General features: G+C 36.0%; 1 protein-coding gene across 6 annotated transcripts in view; it reads right to left on the reverse strand.

Annotated features, from left to right (window-relative positions):
- LOC129954149 (regulating synaptic membrane exocytosis protein 1) overlaps positions 1-24,419 on the reverse strand; it is a 202,662-nt gene that overhangs the window by 121,065 nt on the left and 57,178 nt on the right. For all 6 annotated transcript variants that reach the window (XR_008782645.1, XR_008782644.1, XR_008782643.1 and 3 more), the window contains exons 4-6: positions 16,760-16,882; positions 16,289-16,678; positions 14,591-15,323 (exon numbers count right to left, since the gene is read on the reverse strand). Coding sequence is in view for 1 of the 6 variants with exons in the window: in XM_056067867.1 (XP_055923842.1) it covers positions 14,591-15,323; positions 16,289-16,678; positions 16,760-16,882 (1,246 nt within the window). In the remaining 5 variants the exon portion in view is untranslated. The remainder of the gene's footprint in view (positions 1-14,590; positions 15,324-16,288; positions 16,679-16,759; positions 16,883-24,419) is intronic.

Genomic DNA, 24,419 nt, shown 5'->3' on the forward strand with positions numbered 1-24,419 from the left:
GACAATTACGAATCACGGTGATAAATTATTTAAAATTAATAAAACAATATCCCAGAGTTACATATGTATATGTTTAGTAGGTATATAAATTAATACATTATCCTCAGCTCAAAAATAGGGTTTCATTCATTTTGTTTCCACACATACCACACATTGGTTTTGAAACTTAACATTGATTTCCCGAATTTTCACTAAAACGATGACATTTTTCCCAAAATGTTCTTGACTTTTAAATAAGAACTGATAATTGTTGGAAATCCTTATGAAGAAACTGGTGGTAGGACAGAATTTACGAATCCTTTTGGTGTTGTAATTTTCATTTTGTATTTTTTATTCACTTTTGCAAAACCGTCCGGTAGATGTTAAATGTTTATACGGCCTAAAAGTTCGATGGAAACTAATTTCCCTTCGATTTCTATTTATTTTGAGGTGCGGAAATATGAAAACTCAACTCAATACATATATTTATGTCGATGTAATAGTTTATTTTTCCACACAGAATACATATGCAACCTACCAGAGTAATCCTACACAATTAATGGTGTGATTGGAAATGCACTGTTGTGTGTATGAAGTGTGTTGGCAAAGAAGAACAAGTAAATTTCCACAGAACTTTAAGCACAGCAGAAAAATAACACAGAACCTGTTACGGTAGTTAGGTATTCCTTTAACAACATTGAGCAAACCTACAGAAACAACAGACCTTTCCAAAGTCATCAATATTTTTAAGAGTAGGAGCAGTCTTTTGTAATAAGAAAAAGTAGGTAGGTAGGTAAGCATTCCAAAAACATCTTCCTACCTCTTTAAGGACGATAGTGGGCCTTGATGCACCTACCCCCTTTCGTCGTCAAAACACCAACAGCCATCGCCATTCGCCACCCCCTTGACATTGATATTTTTGTGTGCCAATTCCGATAAAAATTCCCTTCTCTACATATGTAGACCATAGACAAGGACAACAACAAATGAAAAGTTCTTCTATCTTAACTTTCGTTTTGCTATTGATTCACTGTGTTTTATGTGTGGTATGGAATAACGTGTGGAACGCATCATGTTTGATATGTCACATTCCAGTGACTATTGTGAATGGTATTGGAAGTTGGAATCTTAATATCGGTTGAATTAACGGTTCATTGGGATATTATTATTTTTCCCATTATTTTCGTAAGCTCTTCGAATTCGAATAATACCCAAGCATGCGTTGTTATGACTCTGTAAATGTTCTTGGAATATTTTTGGTGAGGATGCGCTTTCAAGTTAAACCTTTATTTTAACTTCCAACAGAACTTTTGAATTCCTGCCATCTGGTTATTTTTATAGAGCTTCTAAGTTTAGCCCCTGAAAAAGCGGCGAAGAGAAAAATATTTCTTTTGATAGAAAATATTATTGTAAGCAAGTGTGCCATGTTATGACTGACAGCGAAATGAATGGAAATTGTTGTGTTGTTTGAAGGCTAACATAAATGAAAGCATGGAAATTCAGATTTTTGTGTTTTATCAAGGATTTGATATAATTTGTATTCTGTGTTGTTTCAAAAACTATTAAGGTATAGATTATTATCAGTGAAATTCCAAACAAAGAAAAACATATCAATGGACAAATTTCGTTTGTCCCTTTTTAAAAGTTTACCTTTTTTATGGAAAAATGGTCATGTGTGTATACATATGAGTAGGTATATGAACTTGGCCTACTTATAACCTACCTATTCTCGCAGCCATACATACATAACTATGTCAACTTAGTTTTTGTATGTAAGTGGTAGGCTTGTGTCTTGTATTTAAATGGCTTAGAATTGTTAAACTGTCTATAGTCAATAGTGAAAAATGTCTCCAAAGAACAGATTACCTTTTTGTAAAAGATTGATAGAGACAAAGAGATAGATATAAATTTTCCAAAAATTATATTGAAATGCAGGAATTTTTAACTTCCCATAAAAAGTTATTGTAATTTGTCCGATTTGTCAAATTGAAAATTTTGATATTTCTCGACGTTTCAAGGTCCCTAGAATCTAAGTAGAAGAGAGAGCCTGTGTGTACGTCCGTCCGTACCCTCGGAAGCTTTTTTCGTCGTCCATATCTCAAGAATCAGTAAAAATATTGACTTTAAACAAATTTTGTTATACATATAATAATGCAGAAAATAGTCTCAAAAAAGTAAAGTTTGTGATTCGAATCGACAGTTTTTTTTCAAAAAAAAAGGACATAAAAACCTAAAAATAAAACTTTACTAAAAGTAAGGAAGAACTGATTTCCGTCTTTAGTACGTTTTTTTTTTTCTAAAATCAAGATATCGGCTTCAAAAATAAAAACCTAAAAAACCATTTCTTAAACTTGGTTAAAAATGGGTTTCGACTAAAAATAGATTTTAAAATCAAACTCTTTCATCATATGCAAAACACTTTTGGTATTGCTTAGTTAAATTTTCTGAAAAATTTAGAAGAACCTTACAAACAGGAGGGTAAGTTATCAGTTTAGGTTACATCCCAGGCTCTTTTTTTAATTTTGATTGTTCTGGGGCACTTTTTAGGAAAAACAAGACGGTTTTCTAAAAATACATACAAATATGTAAAAATATTAAGCAGTAATTTTTATAATAATTATTAAGATTCTTCTTTTTTTAAATGAACATAAGCACTAATGGTGACTGCTACTACTGCAAAACCAACAGCGCTCATTTGGATGCGGCTTTATCATTAGAGCCAGACTAAGGCAAGAAGTCTTGAGCTATAGGTGCATCAACGAGTACCTCATGACCATTCGCATCAAAGCTAAATTCGGTAAAATTAGCCTGATATGCTCTCACGCCCCACAGAAGAGAAGGGTGACAACACCAAAGATATGTTCTTCGAGCTCTTAGACCAAACATATGAGCAGTGTCGATAGTAAAATTGTCTTGGGCGATTTTGATGCCAAGCTAGGAAAGGAAGACATCTTTGGTGGACTAATCGGGAAAAACAGCCTGCACGACAACACTTACAGCAACGGATTCAACTCATAGATTTTGCTGCGAAACGTCATGGTAGCCAGTACGCGTTTTGCACACCTCAACATCTATAAAGGAACTTGAGGTTCGCTAGATCAAACTACCGTCAACTAGATTGACCATATTGCGATCGATGCCAGAAACGAATCATGAATGTCAAAACTTCATTGTAGCTAAGTTAGCACTTCGGGTTTCCAGACCAACATCAAACGGCTACAATCGCAAGAGATCGTCAAATCTTTTTTCGACCGAGTTACAAGTTACCTTTCTCGAAGTTCTATGCCGCCAACACAATGTATTGAAAAGCAGTGGCAACATTGCCAAGATGCAATCATAGAAGCCGCGTCCGGTGTTCTGGGTTTCAAGAAACAACCAACAAAGAACTCCTGGTTTGATGAGTAATGTCGGCAGGCAAATGCAGCCAAACAACAGGCACGCAAAGCGGCACTACATAAAAGGACGAGAGCTGCTCATGAGCTCTAAATGAGCAGAAGAGGTGAGAGGAAACAAAACTTCTCGGAAGGAAATAGAGAGCGCATGAGAAGCGTACAGTGAAGATGTTCAGAGGTTTAAAAACAAGAATGAAGTTCAAAAGTTTTATGAACAGGTGAAACGAAACTCACCGGTATATTAACATAGAACCGAATGCTGCAAAGCCGAAAGTGGAAACATCGTAATGTAACCGCAGTAAATGCTGAGGATATGGAACAACCACTTCCGCAGACTGTATAACGGTGACGACGAACCGAATTCGTTTGTCAGGCAGGATAATCCATTCGACATAGAAGACGAAAGACAACAATCTCGTCCTCCCGACTTCGACGAAGTAAAAATTGCCATATCTTAGCTGAAGTCTAATAAAGCAGCTGCAGATAATTAAACTAGGAACATGCACCAACCTATCAGTAAGATATGGTTGGAAGAAAGCATGCCCGATAAATGGACCCTCAGTATTGTTGGCCCGATTATGAAAAATTAGACTCTCTAAACTCCACCAGCTATAGAAGAATCAGTCTACTTAAAAACGCCTATAAAATCTTCTCTGCGTAATATGTGAACGTCCAAGGCCCATCGTCAACAACCTGATAGTTCCTTATCAGTGTGGTCTTACACCAGGAAAGTCCACAGTCGATCAAATATTCACATTACGGCAGATCCTGGATAAAACCCAAGAACACCAAATCGACACCCACCATCTTTCATCGATTTCAAGGCTGCATATGATAGCATCTACAGGGACGAGCTGTATAGAGCCATGTCTAGTTTACGTCTAGTCTGTTTGTGTAGGATGACCATGTAAAGGTTGGAAAAACTTAACAGAACCTTTCGATGTCAAAAAAGTTTTTCGACAAGGTGATGCGGTGTCATGCGATTTTGTTGATATCGTTACGTGAGAGACTAGTGCAGAGCTCACTCGTCAACACTAGAGGCACTATCTTTCAAAAGTCTGTCCAATTACTAGGATATGCTGATGACATTGACATATGTCAATGTTTCTTTGTACTAAGAAAGCAATTGAGCGGTAAAGTCCTCTCTCGAGGGACCAAAGTGTTGCTATATAAGATCCTTATCATCCCCGTCCTGCTATACGGTGCAGAAGCATGGACCATGGCAAAAGCGGATGAAAGCACCTTGGGTCGCTTCGAGAGAAAAGTTCTTCGTGTGATCTACGGTCCAGTATGCATCGAAGTTGAGTGGAGGAGAAGATGGAACGACGAGCTGTACAGCGACGTAGACTAAGCCAATAGGGTAAAAGTCCAACGACTAAGATGGCTGGGTCACGTAGAGCGCATGGAATACAATGCTCTAGCCCGGAAAGTCATCGAATCCACACCCACAGGACAGCGCAGTAGAGGAATAGAGCGGATCAGGTGGCGCGCACAACTGGAAGGTGATCTCACCCAACTTGGACAGAGAAACTGGAGACATCTAGCTAGGGACCGCGCTAGATGGAGAAGTTCTTTGGGTGAGGCCCTTGTTCACACAGGACTGTAGCGCCGCCTTAAGTAAGTAAGTAAGAGGGCAAAACAAAGTACAAGGACTTCGTCTACCTAGGCTCCGCTGTAAACGCAGAAAACAACACCAGCGCTGAGATCAAACGCAGAATAACTCTTGCTAACTCCCCTGTTTCCTTGGGCTAAGAAAGCAATTGATTGCTAAAGTCCTCTCACAACACGAGGGACCAAAGTGTCGCTACATAAAACCCTTATCATCCCCGTCCTGATATACGGTGCAGAAGCATGGACTATGACAAAAGCGGATGAAAGCACCTTCTGTCGTTTTGAGGAAAAAGTTCTTCGTGTGATCTATGGTCCCATATGCATCGATGGGGAGTGGAGGAGAAGATGTAACGACGAGCTATACAGTGAAGTAGACTTAGCCAGAAGGGTTAAAGCTCAACAACTAAGATCGCTGGGTTACGTAGAGTGCTTAGAAACCAATGTTCCGGCCCGGAAAGTCTTCGAATCCACACCCACAGGACAGCACAGTAGAAGAAGACTGCAAATCAGGTGGCACTCCCAAGTGGAAAGAGAACCTACCCAACTTGAAATGCGAAACTGCAGATATCTAGCTAGGGACTGAGCTAGATGAAGAAAATTGTTGGGTGGTGGGCTAGTTCACGCAGGACCTTAAGTAAGTAACATATTTTTAAAAAAATTTGACATAACTGTAAACTTTCCAAGTCCTCAATCGCCAGATTTTTGAGGAAACATCTTTTGCTTTTTAGAAAAGGATATTTGATGATGACAATATCAATAATACATATTTCTCAAAATTTTTGTCGAAAAATACTTTTTCTTTGGAATCTTGACTATGCAGTTAAATTAAATTTTGTATGGGAATCTTCTAAAAAAGGTTTCGGTTAGCCATTCAAATAATCAATAATGTAAAATTGTGTATACTTTTCATTCTGTATTGGATATGAACATTCAACGTTCCTCCAAATATGTAATTCGTACAAGTATTGGGATCTTTTTCAACTTCAGGTGTTGTGTTAGAATACAATGCTTTGTAAAGGTAGTAGTCTTGTTGTAAGATCTCATATTTAATGTTTAGGAACCTTTAGTAAGTGCTAACTGAATGGTGTATAACTTCATTGACTAATTCAAATAACAACAAATCTAGCCAAGAGGCCCAGTGGATCTAATTATAGCAAATCAGCACGTGACTTAATTATCCGTTTAAAATAACAGCTTAAAACTTTTCCCTTTGAAACAATTATTATTTAAAAGGTTTATTTTAGAAATTTTTATACAATTTCTTGCATTATTGTAAATACAACGAACAATATTCCGTAGAATCAAGGAAGTCAAACCCGAGCACAATGCAATACAAAAGCACATATCCTTTATATTCCTTTAAAATTGATGACAATATGTATATGTACATTGTACAACCTACTCTCTACACCACATTCTTGATTTCCTATTCATAAAAATGGAGTCATTGTTTTCTTGAAGGGTATATATTACTGCAGCTGCAAATCTTTACCTTACTAAAACTCTCTGCCAACAATATTCATAGATACATGTGTATCTACCTATTTATAAAAAAAATAAAAAAAAAAAAAAGATAATAATAAATAAAATCATAAAAATCTGTATACGCTTATCCATAAAATTGTACACATTCAAAGTTTTAAAAGTTGACGACATTATGTTTGGCACAAGACTTTTTGTTTTTTGAATTTCAGCAATATTTTTATTCCCATGTGGCAACTGCAGATTTTCTTTTGTTTTGCTCACAGAAAAACAACAACAATAAAAGAAATATAAATCCTTGTATCTAATACAAAAATACTGCTAATATATGTCACTTTCAGTGCATTATAACGTAAGGGCGCTAAAAGCGCACTTTACTGCTGCAATGATGTTTTGTTTTGTATTTTGGTGATTTATCCTTGATGCGTTTAAATATTATAAATGATCAACTGCTGTGCGATGCAGATTTATGCCGTTTTATGCCAAAATTTACTACACATGTATATTTTTAGAACAATGACTGAAAAATGCACACATAAAGAATAAATGATACATGTAGCAGGATAAGCATTTTACCATCATCAGTTGACCTCATTTGTTGAAAATTTTCAAGGAATATAACCAACTACAGTAGGATGTCGTTTGCATCAATATTTTTCCTCATTAAAGTTCAAAAACAGTAGAAGAAGAAAAAGAAAAAATAAATATCATGTTCAAAGGATCTAAAGCAAGTAGGTTACAAGCCCAAAGGACTTGCCCATGCCCACACACACATTCACGAACAACAACAAAAACTTGAAAACTGTACACTAAAGGAAGGCGTTGAAACTGCAATAACATAACGCCATAACGCAAGAATCTACCTACTCTTTTTATGTGTTGGCGCTTGTCCCGAATAATTTTCTTAATTATAAGAAGAAAAAAAGGAGTAGCCTCCAACCTCCAAGCAGCAGCAGCAGCACCAGCTAGAGTGCAGTGCCTCCTCGCAAAGGAAAGTATGTACACCCTCTGGCATATGTTTGTGTATAGCTTAGAATGCTTATAGGCAAAATTTATGCTGATTACCACTGATTGCTTTTGAAGCATGAAACAGTGTATCCTAGGACGAGAATACTGCTACTGCTATACTAGTTATTATAGCCACTATGGCTATCGCGCGATAGCAGCATTGCTGCGCTACAACCTACAAATAAACTGCAGCCTAGAATGTTGCTATGTGAAGGCTATAAGAAATTACTCGCTTTGGCCCCAACCCAATCGAATTGAAAGATTTATATTAAGAAATTTCTTCAACTTGTACTCCTACTGGTATTCTTGTTTTCGAGATGCTAACATGGAACGAGAAAAAAGTTAATATATACACTTCGTATCACATGGATAGGGACAAGATCTAGATAGAAAAAGAGGCTGATAACTTCCCATCCCGTCTGTCGATTTGTCTTGCTTAAAAGTTTATCTAGATTTTTTTTTTTATTAAAAAACGGACTGTCGGATCTATATATAAAAATTACTGAAGATCGAAAACAATATTTTCTGTGAAATAAAATAATTTTGAAGCCAATATTTCAAACTTTTGAAAAGCTATTTGAGTCGAAAGTAAATTTTTACCAAGGTTCAGTATTGTTTATTTAAGAGTTTTATTTTTTGTAAAAAAAACAGTCAATTCGATTTTTTTTTTTAATTTTATTGAATGTTGAAAAAAATACTTCTTAAAGATAAAATTAGTTTAAAGCCAATATTTCAAAGTTTTAAAAAGATATTTGAGTCGAAAATCAATTTTTACCAACTTTTGTTAATTTTTTTTTAGGTTTTTAATTTTTCGTATAAAAACTGTCAATTCGATTTTTTTTTCCAAAATTTACTGAATATTAACAACAATATTTTTTGAAAAATAAAAGTAGTTTGAAGCCAATATATACAATTTTTGAAAAGATATAAAAGTCGAAAATCAATTTTTACCAACTTTTATTAATTTTTTTTAGGTTTTTATTTTTTGTAAAAAAACTGTCAATTCGATTTTTCTCACCATTTTTATAATGTTGAAAACAATATTTCTTATAAGAAAAAATAAGTTTGAAGCCTAAATTTCAAGTTTTTGAAAAGATATTTGAATCGATATTCAATTTTTACCAACTTTGAGTAATGTTTTTTTTAGATTTTTATTTTTTATAAAAAACTGTCAATTCGATTTTTCTCAAAATATTATTACATGTCGAAAACATTATTCTTCGTTGCACAAAATGGTTTTGGAGATGAAACCATATTTTAGTCCTAAAAATTTGGAGGTGACAAATTTTGTTTTAGTTTTTTTGATTTATAAAAAAAACCGTTAAATGGATTTTTTTCAAAAAATATACTTTTTTGATATCACGCTAAAAATTGTAACCTTTTTTTCAAACTGCTATGGTAAAAAACCACACACTCAATTTTCTTGAGAGCCCTTTCTGCATCTTTCTGCCTTATTATCTGTATAACAAAATTTATTTGAAGTCGATATCTCTTCTGGTTCTTGAGCTATGGACAACGAAACGTACGTACACACGCACGCACAGACATCTTTCTAAAAATCTTTTATTTCGACTCTAGGGACCTCAAAACGTCGAGAAATGTTAAAATTTACAATTCTACCAATCGGACCTATTACAATAACTCCCTATGGAAAGTTAAAAACTGGCGTAAAGTCTCTCAACAGTTTTAAGAGTTATTAAAATTCGAGCCATCTTAAACGAATGAAACTTAAGAAAAAACCACTTCTTGATGAACAGCTGAAAGTTACTCGTATGCTCTTAGAGTTTTTCAAAACTCAAATAATCTTGAATGGTATCACGTGCTTGTTTTTCAGACGGTATTTTAGTTTTGGTCGTAAAGAACATCAATTCAATTTTGCTCTGCACGTGGCTGTTGCGGTAAACTTTACCACAACAAGTTTCACCTCCCTTGTTGCTAACCACCCTAACGAATTCTTACTGCGGCCCCAAAATTCTAGAAGAGTTTAGTGGAAACCTGGACCATCAGCCAGTGACCTGCTCTCCTTGCAGGTAGCACCAAAGTGTGCGAAAGGATTCCACAAGATCATCAAGGCATGAAGACTTTAACTTAGTATGACCGAGGGCCCATCATAAAGTATTAACGGTAGAAAAAATCACTCCAAGAATATCTTAATAACTTATATTTTAATTATTGGCTTGGCTACCGACTTTCTTCAACACTACATAAGTAGTTTTTCCTCAACCAAGCGCGTGTAGGTACTCGGTAATGCGAGGAATTCTACACGATTTTTCCAGAAAGTCTTGGGTGGAATGGGTTAGAAAGTGAAGAGCTGAACTCACTCATTGAGCTACTGGGTGATCGCATCACCTCTTTAAAGAGATCGCGTGCGATGAAAGGTACCTGGCTTCTCGGTCACATACCCCAATCTTATGGATGGAGGAAGTTGCGGGACCGAGACAGATCGATAACCACGCAAAAGATGCGAGAGGATTGCCTGAGGGCAAGAAGCCGGAAGGGTCAAGCTCGCAATGGTGGATCCAGAGGGGGGGTCGTAGGGGTCCCCCCTGGTAGGTAATTAGCTTGCTTTTTCGTAGGAATTCCCTTCAATTCAAAACTAAACGTATTGCGTTAATAGATATGACCCCTATTATATTTAGAATTAATTATTTTTTTATATAAAAACAACAATTGGATTTTACTTCCTTAAACTTTGTTGCTTAAAGTACTACTTTTGACTGAAGATTGGACCATGATCATAATATAATTCAGATATTCATCAACTTTTGACCAATGCCAAAGCCATAAAGCTTATATACAGTAGTTGTATAAGTAAAGAATCCATATAAAGATCTGTTAGTAATTTAACGATATTCACCAAAAAGTGGTTTGCTGTCAAAAACAACTAAAACGTTTGTTTTTACTCAATCTAGAATTTGAAAAAAACTTTAGTCGTGCTTTTAACTATTTTCATAAAAGGTGTTTCTAAGAAAAAGAGTAAATATTCAAGTTTTTAAGAAGAAACCTTGAATAAGAGATCATCAATTTTTTGTTAAGTTGCCTTTGAATTCCTTAAACTAGCCTTCAATTGTATTATTACATTTTTTTGACACACTTAAATAGTGATTATTTAAGTAATTTTTACTTGCGACATATAAGAACTATATAGCAAGTTTTGCATTAGTAAACAATTTATAAATAGAGCTTTTAATCAAATATGATATTACGACAGATGAAAAGTCGAAAAAAGTGGGTACCCTTATTTCTTCCGTCTGAATGTCTTTTTTTTTTTTTTTTTTTTTTATTTCTTTATTTCATTTGAAAAATACTTAAAACTATATAAACTTCAATCCATAGTTATATAAAAGTACATTAATTTTAAGATTATTTACAAGAATGAAATAGTTAAGTACAATCTGTTGGCCGAAGACAAGAAGCGAAAGTACTTTCCTGGCCCCTAGAGCTCTAACAATTGTGTTGATTAAAATTAAGATTTTCGGTTGATTAGTGTAAGGCCTTTTTTTCATTTTATTAATACGAAAAATAACATCAGTCACCATAATAATTGTTTGGTTCAAACATGTGATTTTTCTTAAATATTTTCTAAATTTTTTGTTGTTAATTCTGCTTCTTCCTACAAGAAAAACAAATGTTCGTATTGTTCCAGAAGGGTCCCCCTTAAAAAAAACCGTTATTTTGTTTTTAAGTTTTCTCAACAACATTTTTTGACGAAATTTAAATGTAAAATGTACATACGTATGTATATTTATAAACTCCTTATTTAGTGCTTAATAAAAATATTTTTAAAACAAAATTTAAAATTATTTTCGTAAAAAAATAAGTAAATCTAGATTTTTTGATAAATAAAATAGCATTTAAATTTTGACAAATAAAATGGCACTTCATTTAAAAAAAAAAAACTTATTTTGCAGGTACATTTTTAAATCTTAAAATATAGGAAATATTTTTAAACAGACTTATTGGAAGAAATTAGCAAGTTCTAGCAACCCAGTCGTGCATTTTGTTTCTTTCAAAATTGATTTTCTGTTGAATACAAAAGATCTTAAAAGTTCTTAAGAAATTGATAACGATAATCATTGGAGACTCCCGAACATTGAGTTGAAAAAAACTTCGTTAAAAAAAACGACATTTTTACATTTCAGAGCCTCTCTCATTTTCTTAATTTTTGAATTTTTGCATTAATAGAAATGAAGACAAGAATACTGTATTGTTTTTTTGGAAAAAACAACGTTTCAAAACAATTTCCTACATTTCTGCGCGAAATGCACCAAAAACCCTCTAAACTATTGTGTTTTAGCTCTTAAATATGGCATATTTAGGAAACTGTTATAATCTTGGAATGCTTTTATATGTAGGGAGTCATTTAAATTAAATAGTTAGACCATACCTTCCTGAACAACAGTGTTCTTAAATAATTTGATAACTAAAGTTGTCATTTTAGCGATTATTAAATTTTGTTAGCCTCCTTTACAAAACATTAAAGAATATTTTTAAGCGGTGAGTACAAACTCATCTAAGTGTGTGACCCCCCCCCCCCCTCTGATGAAAAGTCTGGATCCATGAGGATATCCAATTTTTGAATTGCGCATAAAGACTTTTGACGAAAGAAAAATTGTGTGAAGGATTTTTTTTTTGAAAAGACCTACATAAAGTAATTTTATTTCGTACGATAGTTTTTATTAAGTTTATATTGAGTTAAAGATTTTGTTTTGTTCTGCCGTGGAGAAAAGTTGAGAAAGGACTACGATAGCTGTTGGAGGAAGTCAAAAAGAAGCTAAGTATAGTGTTCTCCGTTGTTTCTAAGAATATCATTATATCCATCATTTTCTTTTGCAAAACATTGATCGAAAATTGACCTTCCGTCAATCTCAATAATTCAAATTGTATCTTTCTTTTTTATAAAAGATCCTGGTTTTTAATCCCGGCTTCAACCAAGGTTTTCTAGGCAATAAACATAATTTAAATTTCCTTTCTGGAAAATAAAACCTTTCTTTTATTTGTAAGTTAATTTGAAGACAAATTTTTCAGCTGCTGGTTTTGTTAAACTTCCAATAAAAAGTTTGCTGGCGGCCACTATAATCAATACGACTTGGAGAAATTCACCTCGTCGTATTTCGATATCATTTTGATATCAGTTTTATTTCAATTTTATTGATCACCTTGATTAATAAAATGTTCACCTCATTGAAACCCCCCCTTAAGCTGAGCTACCGTGCTGGCAATACTTTTATTGCTAATAGCAGCCTCAAAATCCACACAAAAAGAAAAACAGTGTCTTTCCGCTTTTTAAGAGTTAGTTGACAAGGACATTGATAAGGTTTATGATTTTATCCACAGTTAATGCTGAAACTCTTTATTATGCCAATCGTTGCCATCATTTAACCTGCCATTGGTGACGCATATTTGACTTTGACCAGTTTTTCAACTGGATATTTTTCGAAATGTGTTTCTAATATTTCGTGTTTGTCTGTTAAAGATATGCTCCTTGACAATAAAACAATGATATTATCAACAGAAGCTCTTTTATTAAAGTACCCCAAAAGAGAATAACGGAGAAGAAATTTATTGAGTATGTCACCATTGGCGGGTTAAACCAACATTTAATACAAATTAGAAAATTCCTGGTTTGTAAAAAGTTGCTTCAATCAATCTTTTTCCGATAAACCACAGCCTACCACCTACAATTTCTACTGTCGAAATCAAGACAAGATGTCTACCTAAGTTCTTAGGTACTTTAGAAAGAAATGCACCATACTAAAGCTCAAGTCTCAGTGGTTACTGAGAAAAACTACTTTAAAAATCGCAACTATCGTAACTAACTCACTGATGGAACATTAGAATTATAAAGCACTCCTCAATACCGTACAATCTTTCGCACCTGCATGTTTCGCACCCTTTGCGTTTTAAAAATAATTATATTTTAAAAAATAGATTGTTATCAGTGTTAACAAAATAATATTTCTGATAACACTGGTCGACAAAATTGAAGAATTAAGATGTTCTTAATTCAAATCTAACCTTTAAATTTTTCTATTTCAATTAAGATTTTGAAATATGTTCTTTAAAATGCTAAAAACAACCAAACGAGACAAAAAACCCGATTTTTAAGCCTAAATCAAAACTCAAATATCCCTTCGAAAAGTACTAATCTTTCATTTTGAGATACAATTTAAATCATTTAACTATCTTACTTATTTTCAGGAATTTTTGAACTTGAATTTCTATGATGTTTCGAGAAAAACTTGAATTTCACAATTTTGATAGTATTGGAAAATAAGCTTTGGACTTAATTCTTAGTGCTGATTTCGAATCCAAACTCTAATTTTTTACTATTTACTCAAGTTTTAAAAATACCCGTTTTCAAAAAATTGTTATGATATAAAAGAATTGTTTAGACAACAAATTCGGTACAAGAACCAAACTCACTTTAAAATCGTTTGGAATTTTTCTGATGTAAACCAGTTTAGCAAACTGATTTATCGATTCTTTTAAATGTTTGTAAAATTGCAGCTTTTTCAAATATTATATGAAATAATATAAATATTTCATCTAAACATTGAAGAAAAGGATTATAGATTTATTTATTTTATTCGTGTTTTTCGAATTTTAAAAAGTTCTACCTCATAAACCTGACGTTATTAATTTTGATTTCGGACTTGAATTAACGTCGGCAAAACCCATTGGAAGAGTGCAATTGGATTGCCATTAAGATAACCTGGTCGACCAGTGTTTTGAATAAACAAGAAAGGACATATTCGAAAATAATAAAATACTGATGCCCATAACATGTGTACATTGTATGTATTTGTTCATCTACAAAAATGATCTTCTGATTTATGGATGAAAACTTAAGACCAAATCAAAGAAAAACAAAACAAAAATCAGGTTATGTTCGTAATCCTAACACGGTGTTCAACATCTCACTCCCGAAGCAATCCTTATTTTAATTGTTTGTTTCTAAATATTTGTTTTAAGAAAATTAAAGTGTGCTTAGAGTAGAATTAAATAAATTGTATTACAACATAAACATTTAAAAAAAAATTTAAGTAAAAATAAAATGTGAAAACAGGTACAGCCCTCCGACAGTTATAAAAAAATTGGAAACTTTTAAGACTTACCGTCGTAATCGTGCTCTGAATGAATCGTATGCACTCCATGTATTTCCTCTTCGGAACTGCTAAAGGATTGCTGTTGTGGTGATCCGTAATCTTGACCACTGCCAAGTGGACGTTTGTGTTTCTTTTGTAACGTATCACCGAGTTGATGGTATTGTTGACCACCGTTGTCTGCATTTACCCCAGAAGCGGATCCACCTACAATTGGCCTCATATAAGGACCGACTGAGGGATTGTGTTGTGGTTGTTCCTGTGAGTGATGTTGGTTTTGGGGTGGTTGTGGCAACTGATGATGCTGCAATTGGCCTGGAGCCGATGCAAGCTGTCCAGACGTCATGTTTTGTGGATTATATGACTGTTGTTGTAGTTCTTGTTGCCCTTGTTGTTGTTGTTGCTGTTGTTGTTGATGATGTTGTTGTTGTTGATGTTGTTGTGCCTGTTGTTGTTGAAGTTGGGGATGTTGTTGCTGTTGAAATTGTTGTTGTTGAAGTTGTTGGTGATGTTGTATTTGGTGTGGTTGCAGTTGTCGTTGTGGACGTTGTTGCATCATTTGTTGCGGATGCTGATGTGGTTGCTGCATCATTTGTTGCGGATGCTGATGCTGTTGCTGCATCGATTGAGGATCGGCATTTTGAGGATGTGGCGGACGCATCATTTGTTGCTGCTGTTGGATCATTTGTTGCTGACGTGGATGCACCAAGTGGGGATGTTGTCGCATAAGCCCATCAATTTCACCCTGTTGAATAAATAAGTGAATAAGCAAAATTGTCGTAATTGGAGTGATTATACTCCACAAGCTATTGTTAAGAAACTTTTTGGTCTTATTTCTTCAGAAATAAAGCCGACCATATTGTTACACTTAAAATGGAACTGTATAGAGTCATGATTAATGACTATTTTGTGCATGAATTGGAGGATCTTGACGTGGACAATCTTTGATTTGCACAAGAAGGCACGAAACTTTCGGTGGTGCTCGTTATCTCGCGCCATGGGCTCCCTGTGTTGGAGGCCTCAAATATTATGCGATTCAAGGCCGCTGAACTATTTTCTGTGGATTTATCTGAAGTTCCTTGTCTACACAGATAAGCCGGAGACAATTGACGTCATAAAGTGACCCCATTCGGCAAAAGGTGGTCGAAAATTAAGCCTCATGGCCGGATTTTTTCGTGACAGCTTTAACGGCCACTTGCGCGAATTCATTTTCAAAACATAATAGCAAAGTCCTCATCTTTGTAATAAAACTAAATTTGTTGGACATAACATTGCAACATCGTGTCAAAAAATGAATTAAGATATAACTATTGACATGACATTGACATATCAAAATATTACAAAAGGTAGTTCCAGAAGTACCAGAGCTGCCGTATAGATGGCGGTTGTTGTTTGAAAGAATGACTATGAAAAAAACTTGAAATAATGGTTCGGGGGTAAAAGATTTACCAACAATGAAAAGCTGGAGTCTCTGGTTGTTGGCTTTTTTGAGGAGATCGATGGTTTTTACTTTAAACAAGGTATCGAAGCTATGGAACACCGCTTTCAAAAGTGTACCGAGCTAAAAGGAACTATGTAGAGAAATAAAGATATTTTCCTCCCAACTTTGTTGTGTTTTCTTTGTTAGGTAGGATACTTTTTTATTCTTCAAAACTTAATTATTTGTAATAATTTACATAACTGCATATCAATAAAAATAAAATGATTTACCTGATAAAACTTCGGATCATCTTCTGGATACATGCCACTTTCCCTCTGAGTACCCCCACGTTGTTCTACACCTCCTGAATATTGCTGATGTTGTTGTTGATGTTGCTGTTGATGTTGCTGTTGATGTTGATGTTGCTGTTGTGTTTGTTGTTGTTGCTGATACATCTGCTGTTGGTTCTGAGGCTGCATACGTCTATGGCCTGGGCTCACAACATCTACTCCGCTATCCGATTGAGACATTCTTCGATTGTTTCCGGGTTCTTGCTGTGAATATTGTCGTCTAAGAACACTACCCGTCCGCTGCATTGGAAGATTTTCCTTCTCTGCAGCACTACGCGTCCTTTCCAATTTCGGACGTTTATCGGTCGAATCATGTGGTTCGACAATGGCCTAATATAATTCCAGAATGAAGACATCTTTTCAAGTGCAAAAAAGAACAAAGATCTAAAAGTTTTCTTATTTTGTACTTACGCTACTGCCATCGGGTTCGATCCTTCGTATGAAACCATCCTGATTTGGCGTCTTATTAATCCATTGTCCTGTCTTTGACAGAAGCTCCTGCTTCTTTCGGCACAATATACAAACCCAAATGACCTGCAATATGTCGTCCAAACCAAACAACAACAAATTGAAAATAAAAAAAAAAAAACGGAAACATTAGTTTCGATGATCAATAAACATTTTTTTTTTTTTCAATTAAATGGAGAAAATGGACTGAGAATGAAAATGTACATTTATGGCCTGTATATTCACTTGAGTTCACTTGATGCCAAAAAGCTGTTTGCAGTCATCAACCATCTAACTTACTGGCCTCAGATAAAAAAAGATATCGCGATGTACAAATGAATTATTGGAGGAATGTCAGGCGCGCATTCAAAAGGTCAGTTTTCGTCGCAGAGGGTAAAGGTAACAAAAATTACTACAAAAGCAAATGGATATTTCGTTCGCAAGGCCAACAGAATGTATGTAGGTATTAAATGAAAGCTTATTAATAGGACATAATTTCATTCTATTGTGACAAGTTTTAACACCCTTTGAAACGTTAGATCTTTTTGTAATATGTGTGGTTTTTTACACCTTAAAATAACAACACCTATTACGAATCTACACGATGTAGATATATGTAAAGACGGACATAATTTTAAAATTCTTCTTTTCCACTCTTGAGAATTTTGACAAAATAACAAGTTTTGATAGATCTGACGTAAATATTTAGATCGAGACCGTTCCAAAGATATTTTCTCATGCTTCACCTCTGGTTTTGAAACGGAAAGGTATTCTGTGAAAGGTGAAAGGTATTCTGGCCATAATGGCACAAAATATAAAACCATGTATAAAATGCTGGTGTACCCCAGGGCTCCGTTTTTTCTCCGATTCTCTTCATAATATTCATTAACGATGTCTTATCTGCCACTCCTAATCCATTAAATACCCACAGTTTCTAGTTTCAGCTCCTTGTCCTTCGGATTTGGAACATTAACGGCAGCTTATGTTAAGCTCATTAAATTACGGTCTCGGCAGCTTTGAGAAATAGGGAATTATTAACAGTGTAGAACTTAATGCTTCAAAAACTCAATGCTCTCGCATTAAAGCGTAAACAACGCCAATGCCGCTATCCATGAGGATCCAGGAACCTAATCAACTTTCAGTACTTGGTATATGTATGAAAGATCACGTCTTATAAAATGATCACACATTCAATATTCCCAAATATGCTGCTAAGTGCTTAAGATTTTTCCGACGGTACGAGAAATTTTTAACTTTTTTAGATCTGGCTGTAATTTTCAAAAGCCTTCATTCGTTAAGAGATTGAATGTGACGCGCCTATCGGAGCAGGTGCCGCAAAAACGGGTTTAAATGTTAGACGATAAAACTATTATCGAAACATTTACATTGGTCATACACCGCCGCAATATTTCATGCCTTTCGTTATTTTAGCGATATTTTTACAAACAATGTTCCTTCGAATTAGCCGATTGCATTCCAATTCTTAAATAATTCAGTCAAAATATTTGCAGTACTCAGTTTATTCTTGAGATCAATTAAGCATGTACCGTCAAGTATAGATATTCTTTTTAAACCGCACATCGAGAATGTAGAATGCTTTGGCCAACTAAAAAATATACATAAGATCGTTAGATAGGGAACGATGTGTACCTTTCATCATAAATAGAGAATTGACTTGAAATTGATGTCAATTTGCAATTTCACAGCACTAGTTATAATGAGTTTAATGAGCGTATTACCTCAAGAAATGGGCTAGTCGATCGGAAAACTCGTTCATGCTATTTTACGCCTGTAGACAATTTTCTTTGGTTCTACTGATAGTCATTGGCCTATTCCATGAAAATAGAACAAATAGACCGCTCAACAATAAAATTGTTTTTGTAAAATCTCAAAAATGCTTTGCTTTATTTTTTGAAAAACTTGTCTAGTCCTTATTGGAATATCCTAAATCCTTTAAGTCCGATTAGAACTTACTGAGAAAATTGAGCTTTTAGGTACAAGAAACTAGATTTTATACAGTTATGTAGCGCTCGCTGTTGGCCGTGGCCACCACTTCGTTTTCAAAAAAGGACGAACCTATAACGACTCCGGCCCAAAATCCACACCAAACGGTAACTGTTTGAGGATTTTATATCACCTGGTAGACCTCGCGTGGGTTGGTAGTCCCATGGATACAGTAATTTTGCTTGTTAAAGGGCTTTTTATCCGAAAATTCGCCTCGTCGTGATTCGTGATTTTTGGTCAAAATGATGGTCTTCTTCCAAACGATTCGAAGACCAGTCAGCAAGAAAACCACATTGTCTATGGTCATAAACTTTGAGCTCATGGGTCAGTTGAATCTTGCTCGGATATATTCCCAAGTCCCGACGCAAAATTCGCCAAGTTGAAGTCTGCGAAAGGCCGAGTTCTTAAGCATGGACCGCGGCTATGTTCTCGGTCGAACTTGTGTTCCTTGAACGTATGAGTGCTGGCTGATTGCTTACTGAACCGGTCATCTTAAATTTGTCCACCAAAGGTTGAAGAGTCGACTGTGAAGGGCCACCACGTCTACCGTAAAATGGGTGCAATGCGCTTAACGTTTTATCATTTGAACGTTCTTATCAATGGTGTAGCTTGAAATGATGATTTGGCATAAACAACTGAATAATAAACAAAACATTTGACAACTGTCACCAAAATGGCCTCCACAGGGCGCCAAAATTTAACCCGTGGGAATTTGAAAACCCTATACAAAAACATCTTAGGATTCAATGGACCATGTCTCAGATCTAAAACGTTTTTGAAACTTGTAGCCATATACTGAAATTATGTCCTAGTAGTAAGCTTTCATGGGCGATTTTAATATCAAGCTAGGAAGAGAAGACATCTTTGGTGGAATAATCGGGGAAAACAGCCTGCACGGATTTGCTGCGGGGCAAAACGTTTTCCACACCTCAACATCCACAAATTAACTTGGACCTCTCCAGATCAATCTACCGTCAACTAAATTAAAAATATTGCGATCGACGCCAGACACGCTTCAAGCATTATGGAAGTCCGAACTTTCCGAGGAGCTAACATCAACTCGGACCACAACATCGTTGTAGCCAAGGTAGCATTTCGTGTTTCCAGACCCAAGGCAAAACAGGGAGATGCTGGGAGAAGGTATATAGTCGAACGGCTAAAATCACAAGATATCGCCAAATCCAACCATTTCCGACCGAGTTACAAGTAACCTCTCTCGAAGTTCGCTGCCGCCAACACAATGTATCTAAAACCAGTGCGGTAACATTGCCAAGATGCAATCAGAGAAGCCGCCTCTGATGTGCTGGGTTTCAAGCAGCCACAAACAAGGAGCCCCTGGTTTGATGAGGAATGTCAGCAGGCAAATGCAGCCAAACAACAGGCAAAAGCAGCGCTGCATAAAGGAACGAGAGTTACTCATGACCTCTACGAGAAGAAGAAGCGAGTGGAACACCGACTCCTCAGAAGGAAAAAAAGAGGACATAATAAGCGTGCGGTCGAAGATGTTGAGAGGTTTAAAAGCAGGAATGAAGGTCAAAAGTTGTATGAACAGGTGAAACGAAATTTACAAGTACATAAACCTAGAACCGAAGGCTGCAAAGACGAAAGTGAAAACATCGTGGGGGGACCGCAGTCAATGCTGAGGATATGGAAGTACCACTTTTGCAGACTGTAAACTGCCACGACGAACCGAATTCCGCTGTCAGGCAGGATGATCCATTCAACATAGACGACGAAAGCCAACAATCCGATCCTCCCGAATTAGACGAAGTAAAGATTGTCATATCTAAGATGAAGTTTAACAAAGCCGCTGGAGTGGATGGCTTGAATGTCGAGTTTTTTAAATCAGCTGAAGATAAGTTAGTTAGGAGCATGCACCAACTTATCTATAAGATTTGGTCGGAAGAAAGCATGCCCGCTGAATAGAACCTCAGTATTGTTTACCCGATCCTGAAAAAATCGGATCCTTTAACATCGCTTGCAAATTCTTCTCTGACGTAATATGTGAACGTCTAAAGCCCATCGTCAACAACCTGATAGGTCCTTATCAGTGTGGTTTTAGACCAGGAAAGTTCACAGTTGATCAAATATTCACATTACGGCAGATCCTGGAAAAAAACCCAAGAACACCAAATCGGCACCCACCATCTTATCATCGATTTCAAGGCCGCATATGATAGCATCTACAGAGACGAGCTGTATAGAGCCATGTCGAATTTTGGCATCCCTGCCAAACTCGTCCGTTTGTGCAGGATGACCATGGAAAATTCACGCTGCTCCATAAACGTTGGAAACAACTGAACAGAACCTTTCGATGTCCAAAAATGTTTTAGAAGCACTATCTTTTAAAAGTCTGTCCAGTTACTAGCATATGCTGATGACATTGACATAATCGGACTTCGTGTGGTCTACGGTCAGTATGCTTCGAAGGCGAGTGGAGTAGAAGATGGAACGACGAGCTGTACGGGCTGTACAGCGACGTTGACGTAGCCAGAAGGGTAAAAGTCCAACGACTAAGATGGCTGGGTCACCTAGAGCACATGGAAACCAATGCTCTGGCCCGAAAAGTCTTCGAATCCACACCCGCAGGACAGCGCAGTAGATTAAGACCGCTAATCAGGTGGAGCGCACAAGTGGAAAGTGACCTCACCCAACTTGGAGCACGAAACTGGAGTTTACACTGGACTGTAGCGCCACCTTAAGTAAGTAAGTAAGCTTTCATTTGGAACCTAATTTGGTTAACGCCTAGCTAACATTCAAATTTGGCCATTATTTTTGGTGGCTATGGATTTGGTTTGTATGTACATAATTATAATAATTTTTGTTTGATTAATTAATATTGTCGTTAATTTTTGTATAATGCATTTCCATCTTTGTATACTTCAATAAAGATTTTATGTTTATTACGAGAGCTAGGTATTGATATTTTCAAAAATAATTGGTTTCAATAAAACAGTTTATTATATTTGTAATCACCCCCCTATGGAACCGAGCTTGTGAAAACTTACAACGGCAGTAGTTAAAAATAAGCAAACAGCGGCACAAACAGCAAAATTTGTCGCCAAAAAACCTGGAGTCGACTCTTGGAAAAGCGAATAGTTATATTGTCCTTTGAGGATTCACCATTTTCAATTTTCTTGTCCCCAAAAGACGATGAATAAAAACACTCTTCTAGAGCCAACAACGACGACGTTGATGATAAAGGCGGCCGGCATTGGCAATAGTATTCCATATATACTGGTAGCTGTGAATGTTGCAATATTGGCAAGTGTCCAGTCAAAATATTTTGTGGTTAAACAAACACTTTTTCCGTTTTGCTTGTTGTAAGTGAATTTTGCTTTACTGATGGCGATGGATTTGGTGGTGGTAGAAACTTTGTTTCTTCCATAAACTACTATGGGTCTTTAGGTTTCAGATTAGTTGGAAATAAATTTTAAAATTTCATCGGGTTAGATGACAAATAAAAGATGAAACATTTTAAATCAGGTCACCGTCATCATACGAAAAATGAAAAATTAATGTGTTGTGCTTTAAGAAGTGATTTTCAGTTCTTAATTTTGTTTTTTATTGAAATCATCCTTAAGATGAAACTCAAAAATCGATGCAGTTATTTAATTCGGAAGATTTATTTAGTGATATTAACTTCAAATTCTATCATTAAAAATTAAAATGATGTTTGAACTAAGGAACCCAACTTTTAACAGAGTTCAGAGTTCTAACGCTTTAGACCTTGATAATTAAATACGTTTTGACTTGAAACTTGTCGGTACAAAATGAAGTTAGTAGACGATTATTACAGCGATACTTCAGGGTGACTTAAACTTGTTTCCGTAAAAAGTACAAACTACAAGCAAGTTAAACCCCGATTTGTCAGATGAGGCCCATTTTGACTTAAACGGCAATGTAAAGAAGCAAAATCGCTGTATTTGGATGTAACAGTAACTGTCAATGGGAACCGTTCTTCAAACATCTTGAATCAGTTTTACCAGGGTTCAATGACGAAAACTTGGCAAATGCCATCATCACCGGGCAAAACGGGACTAATACCCTATTAGTCACAAAGACAGAGCTCCAGCACATCTTCGATTTATTAAAGAAAAAGAAGTGAGCAGGTGTCGATGTTATATCCAACATTGTACTACGACATTAACCTCAGGAAGCTGTAGACATTTATACCACTCTGTTTAACAACATTCTGAATAATGCATTTTATCCGGTCCATTGAAAAACAGCTGTCGTACATCCTCTAAAAAAAAAGCATAGGACAACTTCAATCCGGCGAATCTCCGGTCGATAAGTCTTCTGCCAAGTATCAGTAAGGTATTCGAGAAGGTTATAAATAGAGCTCTGTCCAAGTGAGCTGAGAACAACAAAATAATTCCGGATAATCAGTTCGGCTTTAAGGCGGGACATGACACTATTCATGCTGCGTCTAAGCTTGTTTCTGATATCCAGTGGAACAAATCTAAAAGACAATGTACGGGTGCTTGTCTGGTTGACTTGGAGAAGGCGTTTGACACCGTATGGTTAGAGGGTCTGCCCAAAATCTTTGATATTAAAAATGGTCTTCAACAGTTAGTGTTAACTCCCCGATCTTATTCAGCATTTACACCAGTGATCTGATAGCAAGTCTGACTCAGGCAATAGCGTACGACGACGACCTAATTGCATACAGAACGGCCCCAAAAATTGAGTTTAGCAAGACACTTTTGCATGGTGACTTCGACAAGATTCAGCAATATTGCAATGACTGAAAGTTAAAAATCAACATTCAGAAATACGAAACTATTCTGTTCAGGACTCTGCTGTATAGTGCCTTAAGGGAAAAACAACTGGAAAAATCTAGTGATCGTTGGACCGAATCGACAGCCACTGGCGAATAAAAGTATAGTTAAGTACCTTGTATTTCGACAGACATATGAGTGCTGGTCTGTCCAAAACTAGGGGAGCATTTGCCCAGCAGGGTGAAGGTGATTTGCTACATGATCCTTATCCAGCCGATGATTGCCTACGGGTGCCCGGTATGGTTTAACGAAGCCCATCTCAAATGGAAAAGATTCGGGTGTTTGCGAGACTATGTCTGCGACGTTGCCTTGGACTACACAGAACACCAGAGTCGGAGTACAAACATTACTATTCCAACAATGAGTACTACGAAAGTGCACGTTTAAGTGGCAACATTCCGCCCGAAGCTTTTCTCTATTTAGACAATCGAGGGCTGATACAGGATAGGGAGGCGGTTCCGCTAATTTACCACGTCCCCCGTAAAACTGTAGATATGCAAATCTTTTACAGTCGAGACTTCCTCGCACTAGACGGAGCCGATTGTCTTCGGTTCAGTAGGACTCTTTCCGATAGGAACCGAAGAGATAAGGTGAGGCAGGAGAACCAGTTTTGGTGGCTTCAAATTGAGAATGTCATTTAAAGTTGTGTAGGGCGTTTGGTCTTGTGCAGCTTACATAACTTTAAGGATTAGGTTAGGGACAGTCAGGGTGACACCAAACCAATTATTTCAAAAAAAGTGTATTTTATTTTGATAAAATAAAAAAAATGTTGAATGAGTTTTTTTACCCAAAACAGCGTCGAAGACATATCTTATTGAAAAGCATTTGGCTTCAAC

Source organism: Eupeodes corollae, chromosome 1 (genome assembly GCF_945859685.1).
Source record: "Eupeodes corollae chromosome 1, idEupCoro1.1, whole genome shotgun sequence".
Classification (NCBI taxonomy): domain Eukaryota; kingdom Metazoa; phylum Arthropoda; class Insecta; order Diptera; family Syrphidae; genus Eupeodes; species Eupeodes corollae.